The 23,791-nt window shown below is 40.1% G+C and overlaps 1 protein-coding gene across 3 annotated transcripts in view; it reads left to right on the forward strand.

Annotated features, from left to right (window-relative positions):
- The window catches only part of mapre2 (microtubule-associated protein, RP/EB family, member 2), a 124,550-nt gene that overhangs the window by 30,572 nt on the left and 70,187 nt on the right, over positions 1–23,791 (forward strand). The window contains exon 1 of one of the 3 annotated variants that reach the window (XM_072570483.1): positions 23,273–23,494. The exons of the other annotated variants lie outside the window; for them this stretch is intronic. Coding sequence (XP_072426584.1) covers positions 23,364–23,494 — 131 coding nt within the window. The 5' untranslated portion in view covers positions 23,273–23,363. Of the gene's footprint in view, positions 1–23,272; positions 23,495–23,791 lie in introns of those variants that run through there. 3 annotated transcript variants of the gene reach the window in all.

Raw genomic sequence — 23,791 nt, forward strand, 5'->3', positions numbered from 1 at the left:
AGTTGCCACTTCTTCCTGCATAAGAGAGGGCATCAGTTATGGAATAGAGGTGAAGTTTAATCAACTTAATAATGAGTTAATGATCATTATGGGTGAACAACATAGGAGAGCAGTGAAGGTTCCTGGTTTGCCTGGACATGAAGCTTTCAATATTCCCATTTGAGTGGCCTTGATCTCCAGCTTAAAAAGGATATGTTTTTTCCACTAGCTGTTATGCTAGTAACTTGGGGTCACAATTTCAAGATTGTTGACATGAGAGCTAGGAATGAGTTGAGAAGAAACTCCTTTCCTCAGTTGTTAGAATTTGGAATGGGCTGCCTGGGAGAGCAGTTGTGGTAGATTCCATACGCAGTTTCAAAAAGCTGGGTTTATGTACTTGAAAGTATGAATTTAGAGGACTACAGAGATAGGCTAGAAATGGGACTCTGCTGTTTTGGGAGCTGGATGGACATGATGGAATGAGTGACTTCCTTCTGTGCTGTAAATTCCATGAAACTCTGCTTTACCCCAATTCAAATCCTTTTTTGCAGACCATCTTTTGCCTTCTCCATACCAAATTTAAAATATATGGTGTAATGGTCACTATTACTAAATGGCCTCCATTTTCACCTTGAATACCTGTTGGTCTACATTCCCCAGAATTAAGTCCAGCAATGCACAGTCCTTAATCGGACCATTTGCATGTTGACAAAAAGCTCTCCTGTATACATTTCAAGAAATTTGCTCTCTGTCTAAATCTTTTGTGCTTTGGTTATCCTAGTTAACAGGAAAAATTGAGGACTGCAGATGCTAAAGAGTCAGTCAACAAGTATAGCGCTGGAAAAGCACAGCAGGTCAGGCAGCATTTGAGAAGCAGGAGAGTGACATTTCAGGCATAAATCCTTCAGGGCTAGAAATGGGACTCAGTTGTTTTGGGAGTCAGACAGACATTCCTGATGAAGGACTTGTGCTCGAAACCTCAACTCTCCTGCTCCTCCAATGCTGCCTGACCTGTGCTTTTCTAGTGCCACAGGTTTAGAGTTATTCTAGTTAATACTGAGGTAGTTGAAATCCCCATTTTTACAGATCTTTGTATATTGGCTATGTATTTGCTCCTCAATTGGTTGCTCAATGTTTGATCCCTAGCAATATGACTGCCCCATTTTTATTCTTAAATTCTATCTACAAAGCATCATTTCATGACTTTTCCATGATCTCGCCCCTCCTTACTACAGTAACTGACTCTTTAGTTAATAATGCAACACCATCTCCACTTTTGCACCCTCTCCTGTCTTGCCTGAAGATCCTATACCATCAGAATATTAAGTTCCCAGCCTTGTCACTCCCTCAACCATACCTCTGTGCTAGAACAACATCACAGTTCCATGTTTCAATCCACGTCCTTAACTCGTCTGTGTTACCCTTACCTTTCGTGGCATTACCTGGCAATAAAGTTGAAGCCATTCAGTCTTGCCTTACTGCATTGAGACACCACATGGCCGAACTCACTCTGCCTTGCTTCCTTTTCAAAGTTATGCCGTATTGCTATTGAACAAATGTACTGTGACCCTGTCTCTGCTGAACTAGTTCAAACTCCTACCAACAGCACTAGCACAGGCGGCACGGTGGCTCAGTGGTTAGTGCTGCTGCCTCAATGCCAGGGACTCTGGTTCGATTCCAGCACTATGTCAGAATTTGCATGTTCTCCCTGTGTCTGTGTGGGTTTCCTCCAGGTGCTCTGGTTTCCTCCCACTGTCCAAAGATGTGCAGGATAGGTGAATTGGCAATGCTACTTTGCTCATGGTATTCAGGGAAATGAAGGTTAGGTGTCATTAGTCAGGGGAAATATAGAGTAATAGGGTAGGGGAATGGGTCTGGATGGGATATTCATCAGAGAGTCAGTGTGGACCTGTTGGGCCAAATGACGTGTTTCCAGACTGTAGGTATTCTATGATTCAAACCCTCCTGCAAGGATGTAGCCTCATCTGGTTCAGGTGCAGACTGTCCCACTTGTAGGGGTCTCAACTTCCACTGAAACCGTCTGTGATTCAGGAACCAAAAATCCACCTTCCTTTCTGCACCAACTCTTGAGCGAAGCACCCATCTGTTCCATTATTTCTGTGCTTGCTAGACCGTGGCACTGGGAGAAATCCTGAGACTACAACCCTTTGAAGTCCTGCATCATAATCTATTGCCTTAATCCCTGAATTCTTAATACAGGACACCCTTGTTCTTCCTATATGATTGGTAAATATGTATTCTGCAACCTCTGTCTTATCACCCTCCCAATTCAGGAGGCCCTGAGGCTGCTCAGTGACATCCTGAACTTGGCATAAGGGAGTCAACACACCAACCTTGAATCATATCTGTGTGGCGAAAGAGATGGCTGTCTTTCTCCCTAACTAATGAGTCCCTTATCACTACTGCTCTTACTTTCTTCCTCCCCTCATGTCCAAAAAGGCCATCAGATTGTGCATGAAACCTTGTTCTTCCTAAGGTTTTATTCTTGAGATAACAGTGCCTTCCGCAGCTTCCAGAATCAAAAACCGATTTGTGAGCCGAACCACAAGTGACTCCTGCCTGTTTCTCCTTGCCTGCCTAGTGGTTACCTGTTCCCTTCTTTCTTTCACCTATTGTGTGACTACCTCTCTGAAAGTATTTATCTTTCCCGCAACAGTTTTGTCAGCTGTGACTTTTAACTGATAAATCCCAGCGTTTTTATGATTTTATTGGCCACCTTGTATGTCTCACCAACCTGTGGAAGAAACTGGAGAAAGACAATTAAAGCTACACGCTTACCAGTAGAAATGTCATCAGGATCTTGTCTGGGAACATGGCAACAAAGACCAGTTTTGCTCTCTGTTCATAACCTATTTTCCTTGGCCTATCTGTAAGGGGTGGTGTTAAGGGGATTAGCATTTTAATTAGTATTATATACTAACTGTTCATTATTGTTTACATGTAGCTCAAGTCTAATTACTTGTAATAAATAGATTCCCATTCAGTACAGAAACCTGGTCTGTTCTTTCTATCAATCTGTGTCTGAAAGTTGGGTGAATTGGGACATTTTTGCGTACTTTATAAAATCTTTAACTTTTGTGACAATTCTGGAATAGTGGGGCTTGAGTTCCAGCATGCTAGGTAACATATTTACTGAAACAAATACAGAGTCACTGGCCGTAGGAACAGTAGTTGTTGAGTATATTCTATGGACTGGACTTTTTAAAATAGCTTTAACTATGGCTAAAAGTTTTCAGAGTAAAAGATGTAACAGGTTTCTAATAATCTACTTTGTCTAAGGCCATACTGAAGTGAGTTTATGGGTAAATTGAAGGTAGAGATAGAAGGAGGATCTTGCCATTTCAATTATAGTTAATATGATTACCTAGCATTTAGAATTAGAGATAAATCTGAACTGGAATTAACAGATATTCAATTGCAAATTAAAATGAAAATAGAACAAAAAGCAAAAAGAACAAATGAAAAAAATGTTGGGAAAGAAAAGGAACAAACAGAACAAAAGAAATGGTAAATAAAAAGAAAACAACTTAAATTGGCGAAAGGAGAAATAGAAAGAGAAAAACTGAACTGATGAGCGAAAAAAGAAAAATGGAAATGCAAAATCTTTGCACTCAGGGAATTGAGATAACATAACTTTTCTAAAGGCAGACAGAAGAGATGATTGTTCAGAGAATAGTTCCACTGAAGGTTTTGATTTAGCCAAACATTGTACAATTCTTAAATTTATGATGGATGAAGTTGGAAGATAGCTATCTTCTCAAATAAAATTAAGTATGATGTTGAAGCAGCTGCGATACCTTAGTGTTCTGATAGGTGGAGCAATGACTGTGTAGGCCAGTTTATCAGAACAGCAGTCTACAGACTATGAAACTGTTCATAACCTATGAAACTGTTAAGATGACAATATTCAATACATACAAACTTTATTCTTGAAATTTATCTACTATTTTAAGTCGATAAGACCTTATCAGACATTTGTGCAATTTGTAAAAAGAGAAAGAACAGTTATAAGCTTTTAATCACTCCAGTTTGAGAAAAATTTTGCAAATGTGAGTCAAACCGTGATTATGAAAACAGATAAACATTCAGATTTCTCAGAACCAAGCCCACAAGAATAACTCATAAAAATGAAACTAAAACCATGCTGGCTTTTCCTTAATTCACAAGTGTAAAATATAAATTAAAGTTAGACATTGGACAAATTTTTGAGGGGTTTCATGGTGTCTGAGCTATCATGGTTCACGGTGACTTTTCTCATGCTATCTTGTGCTTCTCCCTTATTAGTTAGACGTCTTGGTTCTACAGCACCCATCATTTGGCAGTAGTCATGGAAGTGCTTGCCACTACCAGGACCTATTGTGTAAAATACTGGATTAGTGGTGCTGGAAGAGCACAGTAGTTCAGGCAGCATCCAACAAGCAGCGAAATCAACGTTTCGGGCAAAAGCCCTTCATCAGGAATAAAGGCAGTGAGCCTGAAGCATGGAGAGATAAGCTAGAGGAGGGTGGGGGTGGGGAGAAACACAGCTGAAGGAATTGTTTATAGAGGAGAGGTGTTACCTTTACATTTCTACTCAGAGGCAAACGAAAAAAGATACAGTCTAGACCAAGTCAATTGCTTATGCTGGCAGATGATCTATCTGTCTCCCAGAGAGGTTAATGAAGGGGGGAAAGAAATTTAAGGTCTAAACAGAAGGTATACATTTTTCACGCTATGTAGAGTTGGATTCAAAATGACTTAGTAAATGAAGATGTTTTTGTTGGATTAATGCATCATATCCCGATATAAAAATAATTGATTTTATGTTGGGGAATAACCTTATTAGTTCAGAAATAATAGCCTCACTAGAGTTGCTAGACCGTGGCACTGGGAGAAATCCTGAGACTACAACCCTTTGAAGTCCTGCATCATAATCTATTGCCTTAATCCCTGAATTCTTAATGCAGGACACCCTTGTTCTTCCTATATGGTGCAGAAACCTTTTTTTCTTCAACTGTTCTGTCACTCTGTCTTGGGTCCATTTAATTAGATAGGATGAGGAAAATCTATATGATTGGAGAGAGGTGTGGGAATTCAGTTATTGAGCACCGCTTTCAAAAACTGAAGTAAAGTGGAGCATTTCAAAGATAACGAGGCTGGTATGTTTAAGCATCTTCTTTAATGACAAGTGGTTCCTGAGTTGAGACAGCTATATCAAACAGCCTCGTCTAACTGATATAGAGCCATACCTGAGACTACTTATTTAAAAGACAATGTGCTACTGAAGAAATGAAAAGTGAGGACTGGAGATCAGAGTCAAAAAAGTATGTTGCTGGAAAAACACAGCCGGTCAGGCAACATCCGAGGAGCAGGAGAATCGACGTTTCGAGCATAAGCTCTTCATCAGGAAAGCTGCTTGGATGCTGCCTGACCAGCTATGCTTTTCCAGCACACGCCATGTGATGACTGACAAGTGGCTCATGAAATTCCAATGGCAGGTCATTTGGGTTTTAGAAAAATACAGGCTTAAATACTTAAACATTTTTATTAACCAGGATTGCTAAAGAAATGGTTACAGATCAGGTAGTAACTGACGTTTAGTAACTGATCTCAGTTTTATAAATCAGTTTGGTCAACCAAGCCAGGTTTCATTCTGGGAGCTGACTTATCCGGTAACATTAGCAGGAATCATGACAAAAGGTACTGAACTATATTAGCAAGTGCTGGCAAATGGAACTGGATTAGTTTAGGCTATCGAGTCGGCATAGATGAGTTGGCTCGAAGGGTCTGTTTCTGTGCAGTACATCTCTATGACTATAATTACTAGCTATTCAATTAATTAATGTTCACTGACTATAATTCGAATAAGAATTCCACCTTCATGCTTGTTAGAGGCATGAACAATGACATGCTAAAGTATTTGACTTTTTAAAAATATTGTTATAAAACTATCAATTTTCACCACAAAGCAAGCTTGTTGAAAACATTGAATATGACAATTTAGTGATTTTTTTTGCACCAATAGCACACATGCTGAATGATTGGTGTACTAAACAGTAAAACTTTGTCAAAGCATTAAAAGGCTTGTTGTAATCAGAAATGTCTTTGAGCCTTTTATGTTTAAATAACCATTCTCTGTCCCAACAGTTCTAATAAGGCTACGGTGATTAGATTTATTTCTAGTTTACTATTTATAGTGTGTCCAGCCTTGAACAAATAGCCAGGCTATAACATGAAGAATTACTTTTTTAATCCTGTTTTGACAGGTAAGTATACGATTTTACTTTTTTATTAGCTGAAGTATAATTAACGTTCTCAATTCCTTTGACATTAATGAAATCACTGAGCAATGTTTGAGAATTTATGTTGGAGGAGAAAAACATCACTTCACATTTTCCTATGATTTTCCTCCCAAACAAAATCACTCTGGGGTAGAAGATGGCATGCTGGTCATATCACTGGGAGCATGGGTTCAAATTTCACCATAGTGGCTTGTAAATCCATATTTAATAAAAATATGGAATTCAAGCTGACCAAATTACAACCCTGTAATCATTATTGTTTGTCCTAAAAAAAACCATCCAGTTTACTAATGTCCTTTAGGAAAGGAAATATTCCATCTTTCTGTTCCAGTCTGTGATATCAGACATACATGGTTGACTCTTTTTGGTGCTCTAGTCCATTTCAGAGAGAGAATCAGTTCAAGGGCAACCAGGATCACCAAAAAATGCAGCTTTGCCAATCATGCAGAAACCCCCCAGAAGAATGAAAAAGAAAGAACAAGTTCGAACTAGATATGCTCACTGGTCCAGCCTCTGGAATGTTGCTTTAGTTTTATTTATTAAGATGGAAAACATTTCTTGTTAAATATAAATGCTCCTGCAAGTTCCAAATGAGAATACAGTATTTCAATACTGAAAGTCCAAAGATTTCAATATTGCAGCAAACAGTGGATATTTGTTAAAGATAAATAAGTGCACTAGCACGACCTCTGCTGTTATCTAAACACAGGTACTTGGAAGGTTTGTGGTATCTAATTTTTATTAGTTGTTTGACTCAAGTGGTAAACAGCTGGAGGACCTAGCACATTGAAACGTTTCATCATTTGACGGGAATATGATGCAAGGAAGCATCTTTTGTCAGAGATCAGTGAAGCTAGGTCATTAAACCTATGCAATGCTGAGCAGGAGCCTTGTAAGCAATAAGGGAATCGAGAGTTGTGAGGAAAAGGCAAGAAAGCGGAGTTGAAGATTGTCAGATCAACTATGATCTCATTGACAAGCAGAGCAGTCTCAATGGGCTGTTTGGCCTATTTCTCTTTTTGTTTTATGGACAGATGTTGAATGATTGAGCAATAGTATAGATATAATTCTACAGACAAGTGATAAAGATTAAATTGAGTGTGTTTGGGATTTGAAAAGAAATTTTTTTTTTGGAAATGAATGTCCACTGCAGAAAGAATGTTTTAGTTCGCTTTAGTATAAAAGTTTGTTTTTGAAGCAGTACTGATATCCAAGGAAATACATAAAACATAGAACAGTACAGCACAGAACAGGCCCTTCGGCCCACGATATTGTGCCGAACATTTGTCCCAGCTTAAGCACTTATCCATGTACCTATCCAATTGCCGCTTAAAGGTCACCAATGATTCTGACTCTGCCACTCCCACAGGCAGTGCATTCCATACCCCCACCACTCTCTGGGTAAAGAACCTACCCGTGACATCCCCCCTATACCTTCCACCCTTCAGCCTTAAATTTATGTCCCCTTGTAACACTCTGTTGTACCCAGGGAAAAAGTCTCTGACTGTCTACTCTATCTATTAGTTGATCATCTTATAAACCTCTATCAAGTCACCCCTCATCCTTTGCTGTTCCAATGAGAAATGACCGAGCACACTCAACCTATCCTCGTACAACCTATTCTCCATTCCAGGCAACATCCTGGTAAATCTCCTCACCCTCTCCAAAGCTTCCACATCTTTCCTAAAGTGAGGCGACCAGTACTGCGCACAGTACTCCAAATGTGGCCTTACCAAGGTCCTGTATAGCTGCAACATCACCTCATGACTCTTGAATTCAATCCCTCTGCTAATGAACGCTAATACACCATAGGCCTCCTTACAAGCTCTAGCCACCTGAGTGGCAACTTTCAAGGAGCTATGAACATAGACCCCAAGATCCCTCTGTTCCTCCACCTTACTAAGAACCCTACTGTTAACCCTGTATTGCGCATTCTTATTTGTCCTTCCAAAATGGACAACCTCCCTTGACAGGGTTGAACTCCATCTGCCACTCTTCAGCCCAGCTCTGCATCATATCTAAGTCCCTTTGCAGCCGACAACAGCCCTCCTCACTATCCACAACTCCACCAATCTTCGTATCGTCTGCAAATTTACTGACCCACCCTTCGACTCCCTCTTCCAAGCCATTAATAAACATTACAAACAGCAGAGCACCCAGAACTGATCCCTGCGGAACTCCACTTGTAATGGGTCCAGGCTGAATATTTACCATCTACCACCACTCTCTGACTTCGACCGGTGAGCCAGTTCTCTATCCAACTGGCCACATTTCCCACTATCCCATGCCTCCTGATTTTCCGCATAAGCCTACCATGGGGAACCTTATCAAATGCCTTACTAAAATCCATGTACACTGCATCCACTGCTCTATCCTCATCCACGTGCTTGGTCACCTCCTGAAAGAATTCAATAAGACTTGTAGGGCAAGACCCACCCCTCACAAATCTGTGCTGGCCGTCCCTAATGAAGCAGCGTCTTTCCAGATACTCATAAATCCTATCCCTCAGTACCCTTTTCCATTACTTTGCCTACCACCGAAGTAAGACTAACTGGCCTGTAATTCCTGGGGTTATCCCTATTCCCTTTTTTGAATAGGGGCACAATATTCGCCACACTCCAGTTCCCTGGTACCATCCCCGTTGACAGTGAAGACTAAAAGATCATTGCCAACGGCTCTGCAATTTCCTCTCTTGCTTCCCACATAATCCTAGGATATATCCCGTCAGGCGCGGGGGACTTGTCTATCCTCAAGTTTATCAAAATGCCCAACACATCTTCCTTCCTAACAAGTATCTCCTCTAGCTTACCAATCCATTTCATACTCTCCTCTTCAACAATACGGTCCCTCTTATTTGTAAATACTGAAGAAAAGTACTCATTCAAGACCTCTCCCTATCTCTTCCAACTCAATACACAGTCTCCCACTACTGTCCTTGATCGGACCTACCCTCGTTCTCGTCATTCTCTTGTTTCTCACATACGCATAAAAGGCCTTAGGGTTACCCTTGATCCTACCCGCCAAAGATTTTTCATGCCCTCTCTTAGCTCTCCTAATCCCTTTCTTTAGCTCCCTCTTGGCTATCCTGTATCCCTCCAACGCTCTGTCTGAACCTTGTTTCCTCAACCTTATGTAAGCCACCTCCTTCCTCTTCACTAGACATTCAACCTCCCTCGTCAACCAAGGTTCCCTCACATGACCATCTCTTTCCTGCCTGACAGGTACATACATATCAAGGACACGTCGTATCTGTTCCTTGAAAACATCCTTCCCTGACAGCCAATGCTCCCAACTTATGCTCCTCAGATCCTGTCTTGCAGCATCGTATTTACCCTTCTCCCAATTGTAAAACCTACCCTGTTGCACGCACCTATCTCTCTCCATAACCAAGGTGAAAGTCACAGAATTGTGGTCACCATCACCAAAATGCTCATCCACTAACAAGCCTATCACTTGTCCCAGTTTGTTACCAAGTACCAAATCCAATATGGCCTCCTCTCTGGTCGGACAATCTACATACTGAGTTAGAAAAGCTTCCTGGACACACTGCACAAACACCGCCCCGTCCAATCTACTTGATCTAAAGAGCTTCCCATCAATATTTGGGAAGTTGAAATCGCCCATGACTACTACCCTGTGGCTTCTGCACCTTTCCAAAATCTGTTTCTCCACATCTCTGCTGCTATTGGGGGGCCTATAGTAAACACCCAACAAGGTGACTGCTCCCTTCCTATTTCTGACTTCAGCCCATACTACCTCCAAAGGCAGATCCCCCTCGAACTGCCTTTCTGCAGCCGTTATACCATTTCTAATTAGCAACACCACACCACCTCCTTTTTTACCACCCTCCCTAATCTTATTGAAACATCGGTAACCAGGAACCTCCAACAACCATTCCTGTCCCTCTTCTATCCACGTTTCTGTGATGGCCACAACATCGTAGTCCCAAGTACCAATCCACGCCTTAAGTTCACCCACCTTATTTCTGATACTCCTTGCATTGAAGTATACACACTTGAACCCATCTGTGTCCGCAAGTATTCCCTGTCAGTGCTACCTTCTCCACAGCCTCCCTACATTCTTGGGCATCCTGAAAAACAGCTAACTTACTTGCTGGACTACAAGTCCGGATCCCATCCCTCTGCCAAATTAGTTTAAACCTCTCCGAAGAGTGCTAGCAAACCTACGCCCCAGGATGTTGGTGCCCTTCTGGTTCAGGTGCAACCCGTCCTGCTTGTACAGGTCCCACCTTCCCCAGAATGCAGTCCAATTGTCCAAATACCTGAAGCCCTCCCTCCTACACCATCCTTGCAGCCACGTGTTCAACTGCACTCTCTCTCCCTATTCCTTGCCTCACTGTCACGTGGCACCGGCAACAACCCAGAGATGACGACTCTGTCCATCCTAGCTTTTAGCTTCCAGCCTAACTTCCTGAGCTCCTGAATGACCTCCCCACCACTCTTGCTACCTATGTTGTCGGTGCCAATGTGCACCACGACTTCTGGCTGCACACCCTCCCCCTTAAGGATTCTGAAATATTTCAATTGCAAATTTTATGAAAAAATGAACTTGACTATCATTGTATTCTGAGGACCTCTGTTGGTTTAACAAGGTAGTAAAGCAACACTGCAATTGGCCTTAGTTGACTTAGTAAGAGAAAATTTAAATAAGATTTGCACTTTTGAGTGCAATTCAGCAATCCTTGTTGGAAGTACACATGAGAGCATATCAGGTAAGTATAGGATGTGGAATAAAAACAAAATGCCAGAGAAACTATTTTATTCATTCACAACATGTGGGTGGTGGTGGCTAGGCCAGCATTTAATATCCATCCCTAGTCACCTAGAGGGCAGTCAAGAGCCAAACACATTGCTATGGCTCTGGAGTCACATGTAGGCCAGACCAGGCAAGGATGGCAGTTTCCGTTCCCTAAAGGACATTAGTGAAACAGATGTGTTATTATTACAATTGGCAATTGTTTCATGGTCATCATTCGATGAATAATTCCAGATTTTTATTGAAGTCAAATTCCACTATCTGTTGTGGTCCCCAGAACATTATCAGGGTGTCTCGATTAAAAGTCCAGTGATAATACCACTAGGCCATAGTGACTGTCATTATGTGTGGAGTGCAAAAAGAGTTGTATTTTGAGTTCCATGATCTATCTTTGGAGCTCTTCTTTCAAACCTCAAGTATCCATGACATTTTGCTTTTATCGTATGTGTGTCAGTTGTGATTACTTTATGCCTGAAGTCTATTAAAAATTCACAAAACCACATTAAGATTGGAGAAGATGCACTTACAGGAGTCCATATTCTGAGGAGAGGAAATAATTGAAAGATTAAGGGAGAGCAGAGTTTAAAGTACCCATTTTACATCAAACCTACCAGAAATTTGAGCAGTCTGTGTATAACACAGCTGAAATCCTCAGCCTACCCTGACACTCACAAAAGGAATTTAGTATGGCACTACCAGACCACAATGTGATGAACATGGCATACTCTTATTAAAAGCCCATGACAAGGTCAACAGGCAGAGAATCTGCTTGTTTTCTACCTGTGATTCACCCAATTAATCGATCAGTTTCAGTCCCTTTGAGATAGTTTATGAATGAGAAGTAAGAGCTCTCCTGAACCCAATTGAGGAAACGTTTGATGAGCAAAGAGAGGAATCCTCTGTTAGATTCTGTATTCATGTATAAGAAGTTGTTCACCAGAGCCTGGAATATGGAACAGAAACACCTTTCTAAAACTTCAGAATTTCCATTAGAAATTGACAGACAAGGGGCCAAAAATCCAAACATTTCAGTCAGGCATTAGGAACTGCTGAAAACCTTGTTCAGTGTCCCATATGGAACAGCCAAGAGGATTGGTGAGGTGAATTATTTCAGTCCCAAGAAAAGAATGGGCTGTGTCATATCATCATTCTGAAACGATACTACCACCAGGAGAGGGATCAACCAGAATAGGACTGTTATGAAGTAAGGGTCAGTGGAGGATAAAATGGATTTTGAAGATGAGGCAGAGACCAATTTATCTTCTTATTGTCTTGTATAGCTACACCAAGCTATTAGGATGCACAATCTTAGACAATGTGGATATTGCAAAGTCCCTTCCCCTAAAACCATCTCCTTATCACCTAAGCCTAAAGAAACTCACCCAGGTGAAAGCAGAAATCTAATATATGTTGAAAATCCACCTGATTGAACTGAGTTCCTCAGTTGTGCTGGTGCCGAAGCCTGATAGTTTAACCAGATTCAACTACAGAAACTTAATGCAGTAGCCAAGGGAGATTTATTTCTCTGTTCCTCACCTGGAGAACTGTATTAACAGATTTTTCAAGTACCATGTTTAGAATTAAAATACATCAGCTCCTTAACACCCTAAGCTAAGGAAATATTGACCTTTGTCCTTCTAATGTTGTGTGAAACCATTTTGGACTAAAAAATGCCTTGTGCAACATTCCTAACTGTATAGCATACTTTAACACATTAGCACACTTTTTAAACTTGGAATCACTTTGAACAGCTGGAAATTCTTTTTAGAAGATTACAGTCAGCTAATTTAGTGGTCAATCTTGCTGACAGTAAGTTTATAAAATCATGGCTAACCTACTGAGAGTATGCTGTGACAATGCTACAGCTTTGAGGTGTCTTTTGTCTTTTTGAGGTTTTAAGACTGAAGTAGAGAGCTGTCTACTTAGCCAGTAAAGTAAACAGCTTGTGAGGTTTTTCAGTTTTTTAAAAAGTTAGAAGAATAGAAGCACCTTGGATGGATGTCGTCAGCTTTCTCAGACCAGGCTTTCTAGTTTTTTTTTTAGGTTTCGCTTTAAGCAGTTGGTGTTGGAGTCTGAATAGAGCAGAAGCTGCTGGAGGTTTGAAGAAGCAGAAGCTGTCTTTCCCCCTCTCTTCTATAGTTAGAAGCTAGGGCTTCTCTCTCTGCTGGTTTACCTGTGAGACAAATTCTATTTTTCTGAATTTGCCTTTTTCCCAAAGGGTATGTTTGTGGGGTGTTACTATATTGGAATAGCTAATTAGTAATTGTTACTATATCAATTATTCTAAGTTCTTTTGTGGCATTTTAAATAGTGTTTAAATAAATTTTGTTTTGCTTAATATCGAGTAGATTGACCAATTGAGTTGTATGTGGAACACAGCATGTTATGTTTGCCTTTAAAATAAGACCAAGTTGGAATCTAGGCTACGTTAAAATATTTTGAGGGCGTCTGATCTGATCCACAAAAATAGTATATAAAGCAGGCACTGCCAAGAACAGGAAAGGTATCGACATTGATGCAGTTCCGTGCCTCTCATCACAGATGAGAATTGTGAGCTTTTTGGGGAAATGGCATTTGTACAGAAAATTTGTATCAAACATTTTAGTGCTCAGGAAAGTGTCAAGCGTCTTTTGATAGTCTGAAAGCCATCATAATTGTTGAACTGTTGCTGCATGTCCCTGATTTTTCTAAGACGTTTGAAGTAGTGATTGATGCTCGTGACCTGGTGGTCAATGCAGTCATGTTCCAAAAAGATGGGTCAGGCATTACAGAATGATACTTTTCTAAACTGTTAAATTGGCACGAAGATTCCATTATTGAAGAAAACTTTAGAAGTACTACTGACTCTTAGTTACTTTGAAATATTCTACCACAATGTAGGGAGATTTGATAACTATAGATCATAACTCTAACTTTATTGTGAAAAAATTCAAAAGGCAAAATGTCAGATTATTTCAATGGTGTTTGCAATTATAGCTTTATCATTTAAAGATTGTTGTCCACATGGCAGTGAAAAATGGGATAACTGATGCTTTATTTAGAATTTAACTTTCTTTCAAATTACCTGAGTATCAGTATGAAAAACGGACAACTGTATTAGTTAGACTTAGTGAAAGGGTGTATCAGTGTTTATTTTAATGTTTCCCTTACATTTTTGACATTGTAATAAAATGCTTAATTTACCCCAAAGATGGAAATTAATGAGAAGATGTGATCCAACTGTCAATGTTTTAGAAGTTTATGTCAGCCCATATAGAAACATCTTTTGTTTTTAAACAAAAGAGATTTTGGAGGAGGAAGACTCTGATCAAGCAGTTTCTTCTATTGAGCAGGCAGCGCACCACTGTGCCCAAGCCTCTAGATGCTGTTCAACATTAGAAGTCATTCTGCTATTGGACAACATTTATGAAATAGCCTAGACTGAGCTAAGAATTATGCTAGAAACCAATTTGATTGTCAGGCATGAATCATCATGCACTTGCACTATCTAGAAGTTACATATCTGAATGCACAGGACCTAGTATTATGTAGGCAAAAGGCATTTATACATTGCACCATTTTCATTGGAGAGGAAAACTGATTCTTAAGACTGCTAATTTCTGCTGCTGTCATATGGCAACACGTTGACCAATTTGAGGCTACTTGTTTGATGTGAGAACTAAGTTTGATAGTTGATTGTTGGCATAGAGATGTCGTAATAACAATGTTACAAACACTCATCCTCTTTTCATGCTCTATAAAGTCTGTTTCTTGTGTCCTCGTCCTGCTGAGTGCAAAACAAACATCTTTGATTTTTAGTCTCCTTTAAGCAATAATTTCAAGCTTTGTCAATAATATTTGCATCTTTAAGGTTTTTTGAGTAATGAACTAATTTGTTGGCTGACTAAATCTTAATAGTAAATATGGTCTGATAGGGCGTGGTCTGATAGCTGTAACTTGGCCGTATCACCAATCTGGTTAAATTTCTAACTTCTAACCAGTAGAGCGACGGGACTAGAAAACAGCATATGCCTTCAAACTCAGTCATAAGAATTAAAAAAAAAAGGTCCATGACGGTATTATAAAAACTTCTTGGTAAGTTAGCATCCCTAGCAAGGTCAGCATCTGTTACCAACTTTTAATTGCCCTTGAGAAGACTGTAGTAAGCTGGTTTTTGGACTGTGGTAATCCATGGGGGGGGGGGGGGTATATCAAAATGAAGACTTCTCAAACCTGTTCAGTTCAGATGTTTTAAGTTTATTAGAGAGAATCACAAAGCAGTAATAGAACACCGATTATGAACAATATCAAAGCTCATAAATGCAGACAAAATAAAACAATAAGGGCAAGAACCTGGCTTACAACTGGAGATATCTGCCCTGAAATTAAAAACACTCTTGCTTACAAGGAACTGGAGAACATAAGTACTCTGAAAAAGAAGTTAACTTGTATCCAAAACCTAGCCTGTGATGGAAATCCCAAAGTATTCAAGTCAGTTGCACATAGAGATGTCTTCATTTACCCAATTCTGAGATTAAGCCTCTATGAATGAGAAGCAGTTGAGGAAATGTAATTTATTAATAATCAATTTGATTGGATGAGTCCACCTGAAGATATTTCCTTTGAAATGAAGACAGAAGAGTGGTATTTTATGGACTAGGTCAGACGACTCAAAACCTTCTTAAGCAGACAGCCCAGACCATAATTTTGCAATTTGCTTTGGTAAGCGTACAGTGAAAATTACCCATGGTAAGTTAGCGAGCTTGACTACCAGGTTTTAAACAGACAAAACTTTATTCACAAAATTACACAATAAAACATAAAGAACCCTTACAGAACTCCGTCTATCCAAACTAGACTTAATTATGCTGTTTCAAATGTATACCACAGTCCCACTAAGCAAACCCCCTCCAAACACAGTTTTTAAAAAAAAAAAGGAACAGATGATTACAGGTTGAAGTTAGGAGGGAAGAAAGAGAGAGAGCATGTTCACACAGTCCACTGCTGAGCTCCCAACTAGTTCTGGACTGAACTGTTCAGCTAGACAGCTGACCACTCTCCTTTCACTATACAGGTCACTTTTAAAACATCACCACTTTGGCCTGAAGTCTCATCTGTTTACATATAACCAAAAGGCGCCTCAAACTCCTTTTTGTCTCTGTACCAAACTATTCTAATCGGAGCTCGGCCTATTTATGACCTCTCTGAGGAACAATCAAGGACACAGTATCCTTGAGAAAAGTACCAGCTTTTAGAAAAAAGGGACCAGCTTTGTGACAGTATGGAATATTTACCTCATCATTACTAGAATCTGATCTTTCCTCCATTCATCATTGTCATGGTTTTAAGACCCTAGGGCAGTATTGTTAATCAAACACTGGAGGTGCCTTTTTCTTTCCCAGTTTTTGTTGTAACAGTAATTTTAAAAAGATAGCTAATGGATATTAATAATAATTTGTTGGCTAGGGGGCCACTTAATAATACTTGTTGTTAGTGTCATATATAGTGTAACAGCACAAAATGGCTTGTTAGAGTATCAGTAAACTATGTATCATTTCTGAAAAAAACTCTACAAAAAAGACAATTTAAACAAACCAAAGCTTAAATTCTGATAAAACCCAGGGTGTGCTGACAAATAGCAACATTACTCCAAGTCAGCAAGATATGTGGATTTGAGGCAAACTTGGTAGGTGAAATGATTCCATGCATCTTCTGCTCATGCCCTTCCAGGGATGGAGGTTGTAAGTTTGGAAGGCATGATTGAGGGAACTATGGTGAATTGCTACCTTGCGTCACATTGTTGCCACTGTGTGCTGATGGTGAATGGAAATAGCGCACGAGGTGGTAATTAGGGTGCTGATCAAACAGGCTTTGTTGTCGTGGTTGGAGTTGAGCTCTTAAGTGATGTTGGAAGTGCACTTATCCAGGTTTGTGGCAAGTCTCCTATCACATTGCTGACGTTTGCCTTATAAATGGTGGATATGCTTGAGGAGTCAAAAGTGCAAATAGATGTACTTTTGCAAGTAAACCCATGAAAGTTAAAATTAAACAACACCAGGTTATAGTCCAACAGGTTTAATTGGAAGTACACTAGCTTTCATGAAAGGAATTGTGATGTAGCAACCTGAAGCATATATTATTTTACTATATATGTGAAGAAGCAACATGTTTGGAAACACATCTTGAAGGTACGTTTCCACCAAATATCTGCTAGGGTATATTAATTTATATCTTCATTATATCGAGATTGATTCTACAAATGTTTTTTGACTATTTAGCATAGCTGAACAGTGCTACACTGAAGCACAATTTCATAGTGTTAGAGTGGAAAGATCCCTTTTGTGGGGAATTGATTCTGAGCAGCAATAAAGTCTCCTTTAACAGCAGATAAATTGGATGAGGATATCCTATCTGGATGGTGTCATGAAATACTCCGTATTAGCTGTTGAGTCTAGTAAGTGTGTGAAGACAGTTAGTGTTTTCTGTTTTTGTGCTAGTTTACTTGTTTTCAGCTCTCACCACTGGTTAGCTGAAGAATGAGAGTTGGTCATTAGGGGACACCACTGGTTAGCCAGAACAGGCTTTAGTAGTTAACCTTTTTTTAAATGGAAGAAATGACTTCAGGCACATCCTATTCAAAAATTATAGGATGAATTTCCAAATTATAAATGTACAGATGAAACTCAATTAACCAGCAGAGCTTACAAAATGCAAAACATATTATTTGTGGCTGAAATACTGAAACTGAAATTAACCATAGAATCAATGTCTTTGCTCACCAATCTGAAGGAGCAACTTACCTAATGCCACTCTCTTATTTCCCTATTACTTTGCACATTATTTATTTACAAATACCTATTCAATTCTCTCTTGAATGGTTCAACTGAGCCTACCTCCACCACAGACTTGAGCAGTACCTTCCAGATCCTAACCATTCACTATTAAAGTCCTTGTGTTGTCATTGTTCCTTTTATCTTAAAACTGTGCCATTTTGTTCAGAATTCTTCCACCAACAGAAACAGTCTTTTCTGTAACTACTCTGCCCAGATCGCGCTTAATTTAGAATATCACTATATTAAAAATTGTCTCTCGTCACATTAATATTTTTGTCTTAAGGTTATATCAACACATGATTTAAACAACCAATTATAACAATTTTGTGTTATTTCAAATAAATCTAAAGTAAACTATCCAAATAGATTCTATATTTATTTCCAAACACACAGTTTTAAAAAAAAAGGTTTTGCCCCAGTATGGATGGTTTATGTTATGAAATATCTCATGCGATTGTGGGTATGTTTGCTGAGCTGGGAGGTTGATTTGCAGATGTTCCGTCCCCTGTCTAGGTGATATCTTCAGTGCTTTGGAGCCTCCTGTGAAGTCCTGTGTCTTCTGGAATTTATTTGGTTCCCTTTCTGCTGCTTCCGGTTGCCTGTTCTGGTTGTTTGTTGTTGTGGCCGGTATATTGGGTCTAGTGCTGGTTGATAGAGTCCATGGCTGAGTTACCATGCTTCTAGAAATTCTCTGGTTATCCTATATTTAGCTTATCCTATGATGTGTTGTCCCAGTCGAATTTGTGGTCCTTATCTGTGTGTATGGCTACTAGGGACAGCTGATCGTGGCGTTTAGTGGCAAGTTGGTGTTCATGGATATAGATTGCTAGTTGACTGCCTGTTTGTCCTATATAGTGTTTCATGCAGTCTTTGCATGGAATCCTGTAAATTACATTAGTCTTGCAAACGGGTATAGGGTCTTTTGTCCTGCTGAGTTGTCTGAGTGTGGCTATCGGTTTTTGGGCTGTCACAAAGTCTAGTGGTAGGAGAAGTCTGGCTGTCTGTTCTGAAACCTCTTTTTACGTCAGGTAGCATGGTTAGTGAGTTAGGACATGTCCTCATTATGTTGTTAGGCTGTTAACCATCTGCAGATGAGGTTGCGGGGATATCCGTTCTTGGCGAATACTCTGTGGAGGTATTCTTCCCTTTATAAGTCGGGAGTGCTGCACTGTGTTGTAGCCCTTTTGAACAGGGTCCTAATGGAGCTTCTCTTGTGTGTGTTTGGGTGGTTGCTGTTGTAATTCAGGACCAGGCCGGTGTGTTTGGCTTTCCTGTACACCTTTTGTGGTGCATTCACTGTTCCGTGTTCTTTCTACCATCACATCCGGTTGATGGTTGGTTTCCTCCTCTTTCGTAAATCTGATCTCTGTGAGAATGGTGTTGATAATCTGGGGTTTGTTCTCTATTTCTGTTCTCGTAATGATAACAAAAGTGGCGTCTATGTATCAGATTCAGAGTTTGGGTTGGATTTGTGCTCAGGCTGTTTGTTCCAATCTTTGCATCACTGCTTCTGCTATGAGCCCAGAGATGGGTGAGCCCATGGGTGTTCCATTGATCTGTTCATATATTTGGTTGTTGAATTTGAAGTGTGTCATCAAGCACAGGTCGATTTAGTTTGAGCATACAGTCCTTGTTCATAACTCCCTGGTCATGTTGTCTGTTCTGCTTGTCCAGGAGGTTGGCTATTATCTCTCTGGTTAGAGTTTTGTCATTGAAGTAAGTAATGCTGTTCCATCAAATAAGGTAGAAAAACAGGAGGCTGGACGAACACAGCAAGCTAGGCAGCATCAGGAGGTGGAGAAGTCAACGTTTTGGGTGTAACCCTTCAGGACTGGAAGTGGGTGGGGGAGAGCAGGATGGGCATCGGTGGTGATAGGTAGAGGGTACAACCTGGTTGGTTGATGGGAAGGATGAACCTGATAGGTGGCTGAGAGGAATAGAAAGGAGAGGGAGGGGCTGGGAATGGACGTTATTTGAAATTGGAGAATTCAAAGTTGAATGTTCTGGGCTGTAGGCTGCCCATGTGGAAGATGAGGTGGTGTTCCTTCAATGTGTGGTTTGGCTCTCCAGTCCATAGTAGCCATACATACAGATGACCAGGACCATAAATCCGATTGGACAGCACAATGATCGTAGGACAGCCAGAAAATTTCTAGAAGCATGGTATTCAGTCACAGACTCCTTCAACAAAAATGAACAACTGGAACTGGCATTCGGAAGCAGCAGAAACTGAATCAATCCAATTCCAGAAGAGACAGTACAGCAGGGCTTCACAGGAGGCTTCAAAGCGCTGAAGATGTCATCTAGACAGGGGATGAAACATCTGCAAATCAACTTCCCAGCTTAGCAAACATACCTACAACCACAACAATCAGCACCCGAGCTCCAAATCTTTACACAAACCTTGAATCTGGCACACCATTGTCATTTTTTTTTAATGCTCTTTCCAACTGTCTCTCTCCAAGATCTTTTGAAAGACTCCATATTTTGGAAGATATTTGTCAATCTCCTATGGACTTGTCATAGGATCATAACGAAAAATAATCCTTGGGATTTGAGGAATGGATTTCATTAGATTAGGACAAGCCCTTATTTCGAGTTGATCAGTTTGTCATCTTTGAATTTATACTATTTCACACGAGTAAATAGCATATATGCTAGTAATGAAGACTGAACTGTACAAGCTCATTTATCTTGTTTTATATCTTGTGTGCATTTAAGTACAACACCCTCAGTTTTGCATCGGCTGCATCCTTTCTCATAGTTATCCCCGTGTCTGAAGTGAGATTCTTGACCTTTTCCATACTCTTCTAGAACTTCAATAACCTTTTCTGAGCAGCCCTAACCCAACTAGTTTAATATCCTTGTGACTACTATTTTGTCTTTTCACTCGGTTCCTGGTCCCAGATTAGTTTGTGAAGATGATCCCAGTGCCTTTCTGTCCAAATAGTGATGCCATTGCCTCGTGAAATGAGACCCCTCTTTCTTTCTCAACTCCTTTTGTCACACGTTTACTTTCCTAATATTCCTATTATTCCTATTTCTTTGTCAATTTGCAAGTGGCTCAGGGATTATAACGCAAGAGGTGCTCATCTTTAATTTTGTCCCTAATTCTGATATTCCCCAAACAATATCTCTTGCCTATGTTGTTGGCAACACTCAGTATCCTTTTAAGGTAGTTTGGAGATGTTCCATATCTTTGCAGGCAGGCAGTGTGCTATGCGAGACTCTTGATCCTGCTTATAAGGGATGCTATCTGTACTCAATAGAATCTCCTTCCACTTTTCATTTTTCTCCTCCTGCTAAAGTAGATTCCTGCACCATGATGCAGTGGTCAATTTGCCTATCCTCCTCAGACGTTTTCCTCATTGACCCATGGAGCAAGTACTTCATACTTCCTAGCAAGGTCAAGAACTGAGCTTCAATGTTATAATATATTTGGATTTCTACAATACATTCAAAATGGTATTGCATAAAAAGTTATTACACAAGACAGCATTTCATTATTTTGAGGATAATGTATTAGCATGTATTAAAGACAGAATCTGTTCCAGGTTAGAAATATACATACTAGTGGAATGCCAGAAGGATCATTCATTGGGTTTCACTTATATATGATCCATATTAATGACTTGGAGAAGAAGGCAGAGCATAATATATTTAAAGTTGCTGATGCAAAAATAAGTGGAAAGGCATGTTGTATTTAGGATATGAGAAATCTAAAAACCTAAAGAACCGCTGGATGCTGTAAATCAAACAAGGGTGGCATGGTGGCTCAGTGGTTAGCACTGCTGCCTCACAGCACCAGGGTCCCAGGTTCGATTCTGTGTGGAGTTTGCATGTTCTCCCTGAGTCTGCGTGGGTTTCCTCTGGGTGCTCCGGTTTCCTCCCACAATCCAAAGATGTGTGGGTCAGGTGAATTGGCCATGCTAAATTGCCCATAGTGTTAAGTGCATTAGTCAGAGGGAAATGGGACTGGATGGGTTACTCTTCAGAGGGTCAGTGTGGACTGGTTGGGCCAAAGGACCTGTTTCCACACTGTAGGGAATCTAATGTAATCTAATAACAGAAATTGCTAGAAAAGCTCAGCAGGTCTAGCAGCATTTGTGGAGAGAAATCAGTTTGTTTCTGGTCCGGTGACCCTTTCTCAGAACCAGACCTGAAACATTAACTCTAACTCTAATTTCTCTTCGTGAGATATAAGTAGTTTGATTTGGCAAACAATTAACAGATAGAGTTTAATGTAGGAAATTGTGATGTCATACGTTTTAGTAGTCAGAATCAAAAGGCAGATTTTTGTTTAAATGGATGGTCCCAAAAAGGTGCGGCACAGAGGAGACTCTCATTGTTCTTGTGCATTAAACAATTGTGTGCAGATATAGCAAGTAATTAAGGCAAATATAATTTTGGCCTTTATTGCAAGGGGATTGGAATTTAAAAATAAGAAAGTCTTGCTACAATTGCACAGGGTGTTGGTGAATCTGGATTGCTATCTATGGTCACTTTTAAGAAAGGGTGCACTGGCATTGGAGGCAGTTCAAAAGAGATTCATAATGCTAATTCCTGGGATGAAGAGGTTGACCTATCAAAACAGATTATGCCTTTTTAATTAGTAGTTTAGAAGAATGAGATATGATCTACTTGAAATGTACAAGATTCTGAAGCTTGACAAGGAGATGTTGATGTTTTCATTTAATGGGGAAATCTTGAACTAGGGGACATAATTACAGAATAAGACACTTAAACCTGAGATACAAAGGAGTTTCTGCTCCCCAAGGACATTTGTGGAATTCTCTATATCAGAGTTGTGGAGGCTAAATTGCTGAAATATTTGCAGAAAGTTTGAGGATCTAGCACAAAAGACTGATCTGGGGCAGATCAGTCACGATCTTAGCATTAGGGCAGGCTTGAGGGGCTGAATGACCTTCCACTGTCTTTTTTGCGTTCTTAGTAATCCATTTTAGAAAACGGGGAACATGCTGTAAACTTAACAAAACGTGAATGATTCCACTTACATGACTGAAAATGATATTAGGCAAAAGTGAAGACTGCAGATGCTGGTGGTTAGAGACGAGGGCGTGGTGCTGGAAAGGCACAGCAAGTCAGGCAGCATCCCAGCAACAGCAAAATCGACGTTTCGAGCAAAAGCCCTTCATCAGGAATGATATTGTTTGAATGAAAAGGGAACTCCTCAGGAAGGCAAATCTAGGCATTAGGGATTACACAACAGTTGGAAGTATCCTTGCTTTTGCTGCTTGTCTCGCCTCTTAAATATTGACGTGGCTAAGCTAAATTCCTATGTGGGTTATTAAGATCTGACGAGTTAGCTGGTTACTATGGTAAAACCCTGTCACATGACGAGGTTTCTGCTGAACGTCGCCAGATTTTTCTCTCGTACGTTTGACGTCATTCGTGAGGTCAAGCAGAGCCCTGTTGTGAAGAAACGGGCTCAGAGCCTACTCTACAATACGCAGTCAGAAATTTGTAGTCTGGGATGGTTCCAATGCCTGGTCCCACACAACAAGCAATTTCCCCAAATGGTGAGAATAATAACGACATCGTTCAGGACAATGGCACCATTATTCCGTTTCGGAAGCACACAGTGAGAGGAGAACGTTCTTACAGGTAATCAGTTTTTGGTTTAGATATGGCTGGACACTGCAACAGAATGAGGAAATGCAATAAATTACATAAAGCTGCATATGCTTGGATATGATTAATAGTTTTTTATTTGTATGTTTTATTGTCTTTTGAAATGAAATGTGGCATATTATTGTATGGAGTCTTTTGCACATCAATAGCGCTGAGTGGCCCGCTTTTTTTAATGAATGCTCTTGTGCTTTTTCTCCTTCCTTTCTCCCTCCCCGGGTTCTGCTAGTTCCTTCCTACGCCGTTATTTCGGATAAGATAATTATTCTTGTC

The sequence above is a fragment of the Chiloscyllium punctatum genome, chromosome 5, assembly GCF_047496795.1.
Source record: "Chiloscyllium punctatum isolate Juve2018m chromosome 5, sChiPun1.3, whole genome shotgun sequence".
In the NCBI taxonomy this organism is placed as follows: Eukaryota; Metazoa; Chordata; class Chondrichthyes; order Orectolobiformes; family Hemiscylliidae; genus Chiloscyllium; species Chiloscyllium punctatum.